General features: G+C 46.2%; 1 protein-coding gene across 1 annotated transcript in view; it reads left to right on the top strand.

Moving 5' to 3' along the window:
• Nucleotides 1-990, top strand: part of LOC119587289 (pupal cuticle protein 36-like) — a 2,067-nt gene extending 1,077 nt beyond the window's left edge. The window contains 2 exon segments of the mRNA XM_037936042.1: nucleotides 74-475; nucleotides 477-990. Coding sequence (XP_037791970.1) covers nucleotides 74-475; nucleotides 477-884 — 810 coding nt within the window. The 3' untranslated portion in view covers nucleotides 885-990.
• Nucleotides 991-1,016: the final 26 nt, after the last annotated feature.

The raw sequence follows: 1,016 nt of genomic DNA, 5'->3' as shown, positions 1-1,016 counted from the left end.
TTTAGTTCTTCATGTAATAATTAGAATCAACTTTAATGTGTACAAGACACACTAAACATTCTCTTTCTTACAGGGTCTACTGTTGACATTTGCACTTGCTGCTTCTGCAGCACTTCACGGATATAACTTGGGGGAACCCTCTAGTGCTGGTCTTGTTTCTGGTCCCGGATCTGCTGCCAGTGTTGTGGGAGCCGGTGGAGACCTCGTCAGTGGAGGTGTAACTACTGGATGTCAAGAGGGAGAAGTTCTTCACGTAGACGGCACTTGTGTAACTCCTGAAGTTACAAGAAAGGTCTACGTATTTGATGTTCCTGAACAAGAAAGACCCGTTGGTCCAGCACCTAGTATTCCTCCTCCAGCAGTAGACCACAACATCTTGTTCGTGCGCCTTCCTGAGGAAGCACCTGCTCCTGACCCCATCGTACTTCCTCCACCAAGGCAAAACAACATCGTCTATGTACTCAACAAGCAGGAAAGAACAAGCTCAACGAGTGATCGAGGTACCTGCTCAGCCACAGGCTGACCCCGAAATTTATTTCGTCAACTACCAAGACGGAGAGAATCCGACCCTTCCCTTAGGAGTAGACCTTGAAACTGCTCTTAGTTCCGCAGCAGCAGCCGGTGGTCAGGTTCTAGGAGGCGTCGATGGAGCTGGTGAACTTGGAGTTAGTGGAGCAGTCGGATTCGGTGGTGCTGGTGGAGTTTCTAGTGGACAAGGAGTTGGTGTAAATGGATTTGGTGGTGCAAATGGAGTTTCTGGTGGATTTGGGGTGGTGAATGGTGGTATTAATGGAGCCACTGTTGGTGTAACAATTAATGGTGGTGCGGGAGGACTCCAAACTGGATCAGGGGGTAGACCGTCAGGCTTATATACCACACCCTAAACTAATTTTTCATTTTTGTTTTTAATTTCGTTTAAATTGTGAATTATTTTTTTCCCTGAAATATACGGGGATAGAAGGAAGTAACTGTTTCATACCCTCCATATTTCCTCTATGAAGAGAAATGTCCAAAAA

The sequence above is a fragment of the Penaeus monodon genome, chromosome 22 (genome assembly GCF_015228065.2).
Source record: "Penaeus monodon isolate SGIC_2016 chromosome 22, NSTDA_Pmon_1, whole genome shotgun sequence".
NCBI classification, from domain to species: Eukaryota; Metazoa; Arthropoda; class Malacostraca; order Decapoda; family Penaeidae; genus Penaeus; species Penaeus monodon.
The sequence above is the reverse complement of the archived record's forward strand: the minus strand, read 5'-3'. Positions and strand labels throughout refer to the sequence as shown.